General features: G+C 42.3%; 1 protein-coding gene across 1 annotated transcript in view; it reads left to right on the forward strand.

Annotated features, from left to right (window-relative positions):
* The first annotated feature begins 1,056 nt into the window (after window positions 1–1,056).
* CENPM (centromere protein M) overlaps window positions 1,057–3,120 on the forward strand; it is a 4,775-nt gene continuing 2,711 nt past the window's right edge. The window contains exons 1-2 of the mRNA XM_009588091.1: window positions 1,057–1,149; window positions 2,174–2,253. Of these exons, the coding sequence (XP_009586386.1) occupies window positions 1,124–1,149; window positions 2,174–2,253 (106 nt within the window). The 5' untranslated portion in view covers window positions 1,057–1,123. The remainder of the gene's footprint in view (window positions 1,150–2,173; window positions 2,254–3,120) is intronic.

Here is a 3,120-nt window from a genome sequence, read left to right on the forward strand (position 1 = left end):
AGACTGGCAGACAAAACTACAAACGGCATATGATTAATAGAAGAGAAAGTGTACCGTAGTCTGTGGCTGCTGGCTGGGGAAAACTGTTAAGTCCTTAAGATTTAATTGCTAGAAGCAATATTCCCCAAGGAGACCAAAATTAGTGTTTCTCTCTTGGCTTCCAGAGAGGAAGTGGATTGTGAGAGAGATTGAAATTCTGGGATTTTTGCTTGTCCAATCTATCTTTCAGGTGATCTTCCAAAAATATGGTGCTGATAATAGTCTTCCCCGTGGAAGGCACAGATATGCACTACTCAAGCTTTTTGTTTTGTTTTGGTTTGGGTTTTTTTTTTTCCTCCAGTGGAGACACAAAAAATCCCCACACCGTAATTCTTCCAACAGCTGTATCAGCAGTGGTGGTATTGTGTAGAAGGACACCTGAACTAACCTAGTAACTCCTGATGCAGTTAAAGGGATAAAAAGGGGGGTAATGGTATAATAGAAGCTCTTTCTGGGTTATAACTTCATCTATAAAGCTATACTAGTAATAAATTTCTGGTTTAAGGTTTTGTGAATACAACACACCTTCCAGTAACATGGACACCTGGGAAGGTAGCCTCTCCTGTGTGAGCCTCTCTGGAATGTGTCAGGAAAGCACTGACTTTACTGTCACTGATTTTAACAGAAACTTGGCAGCAAAATAGACCAGTAAAGCATTGGAGTTCACTTTGTTAGAAAGGGCTTTTCTTAACAATTAAATAAAATGACTGCCATACAAATCTGTGCAGAGAAAATGTTTCTGTGAGTCTTGTTATGCTCTAATAAGCTTCCCATTATAAACAACCTTGTCTAGCAAGTATCATTGTGGCTGTCAGCAGCTATGAGTAGGCCTAAGATATGAGAATACCACTTAAAGTATCACAGTGTCTCGTCAGTGCCTAGATATTTAGTAATTAGCGGGCTTCCTGGTAACTTGCTACATGGTGAACTGCAATGGTTGTGTGGTTATGGTTAAGTGGATACTGCCTTGCCAAGCTATTTGATTAAACTGGCAAATCTATTATCTTTCAGTCACCTTGCTACATCCCTCCCCTTACCTTCAGAGAGGGATCACCTTCGGCCCAGGATCGATCTGATTGCATTTATGATTGACATCAAGAGCAAATACAGGTAAAAGAAGGGCAAAAATATGAGAGGGGAAACTGATATTCTTTCTTGGATTGATGGCTAAATCTACATTTTTATTGTGCCAAAATCACTGAATAGTGGATTTCAAACCCAAGACTTGGTGTGGTGGGAGAGCTCAGTAATACATACAGTGGTTTTCTGGCCTCCAGCAATGGATTAGGACTGAACTGCTCTGTCCAATAACATGCCTGTTGTGCACTAAGCTGCCATAGCAGAGAAGGCAGAATTTATTCCTGGATCCAGACATGGGATGATATGAACTGAGCTTTGCAAAGACGCTGTCTGTAAAATCGGATGGAAATGATGGTGGTGCTGTTAAGTTCTGTAATATGCAGATGGCTGATGTGTGCTGGGCAATCCTACCTAATAACCAGCCAGTTGCTGCGTCCGTGTCCCCTGTTCACTGATACTGCTGGTCAAGTGGGATCAGCACTACAGATGTCTCTAGGGAAAAGAGAAAGGTCTGCAGGGATTGATCCCTTTTCTCTCATCTTGTGCTCATCTTTGTAGAAATTACATTTGTGTCCCCAGGCCATAAGTAAAGACTTGCTAAGGCACAAAAGTCAGCATTTTATTACTTACTTAACTTGTGACTGATGATCCTGGGCTCTCATTTACCAAAAGTGACAGGCCCAGCTGCATACTTACAGCACCATCTGTGGTGGGCTAGCTCTTCTGAAAGAGCCGAAGTAGTGCTGAAGTCTTGTTGGATGTTAATGAATTCGGATGCTTAGTGTCTGCAAATCATGGAGGACACCATTCAAACTAAGCCTACTGTTGAGTCTTGGGTAGAAAGGATATGTTATGGATTATTAACAGCTGTGGGTATTACAGAGGTCTCTGCTGCCATACTTTTAGCATAGACCATAACTCTGCCAGCTCACAGATCAGCAGATGTTAACATCATTGGTTTTCTAATTGTGCTTCTGAAGGTTACTCCCTTTGTCCTTATGCTGCACTGGTTTTAGCTCCCTGTCCAATTGGATTGTCTGTGCTTTTCTGACAGCTTGAAGAATGTCGAAGATTCCCTAGCTCATGTGGATGCCAGCTTCTTCCTGGGGAAAGTGTGCTTTCTTGTCACTGGGGGTACGTATGGCATCTGCCCTCTTCCTGCTCTCTAAGCAGCACAACACACTGTTGCTTTCCTTAAAACAGGGCAGTGACTAAACTTGAACGAAAACAAAGGAAACGAGCAGCTTTGTCGAAAGCTTTGTTTAAATTGTATCTGAACTCATCTGCTTCTTTTTATTGTTTTCTTAGATAAAACATGGTTCTCTTATCTCGTGCTCACTTGCTCTCTCCTTTTTGTTTTTGCCAGTCAGACCTCTCTTCTCTGTCTCTAATCCCTGAATATGATTTGTGTTACTGATTTTTATTTTTTTTTCCTGTGGCACTGCAGAAGTCTGTTCTATCTGCTCTTGCAGATCTCTCTTAACGATAATCTTAATGAGCAGTGAGGAGCATATGATACTGTGGTAATAAAATTAATCTAAATGGATGAGCTACTAAACTATTAAGTATAGTTTTAATACAAGACTGGTATCCCTGCTGTGTACTGTCTGGCTCCGTTGTGCCTTTAATCCCTCTCCCTGCCCCTGTCCCCCTCCCCTGCAAAATCAGAGAGGGTGCTTTCCTCCATACTCTCCCTACTTCAGTGCTGAGGAACTGCAGGGGCCAGCCTATACTGCTCAGTGTTGGAACAGAGGTGCTGTGTCCCTGGAATTTGGGGGTCAGGAGGCCTAATTCTGGGGTGGAAAAGAGTCTTGGCATTGTCTTGTGCTATGTCTCTCCTGATGGAGTGAAGTCCTTGGAGACAATCTCCTTGTGATAATACATGAGCCAGGAGGGCTTCTGATTAATGAGTAGAAGATTCTGCCCCTGCTGATAGTGTACTGATCCCTTATCCAAAATGTTAATGTTACAGCACTCAGTAATGTGGCAATATTATTCCTG

The sequence above is a fragment of the Fulmarus glacialis genome, unplaced genomic scaffold (genome assembly GCF_000690835.1).
Source record: "Fulmarus glacialis isolate BGI_N327 unplaced genomic scaffold, ASM69083v1 scaffold43321, whole genome shotgun sequence".
In the NCBI taxonomy this organism is placed as follows: domain Eukaryota; kingdom Metazoa; phylum Chordata; class Aves; order Procellariiformes; family Procellariidae; genus Fulmarus; species Fulmarus glacialis.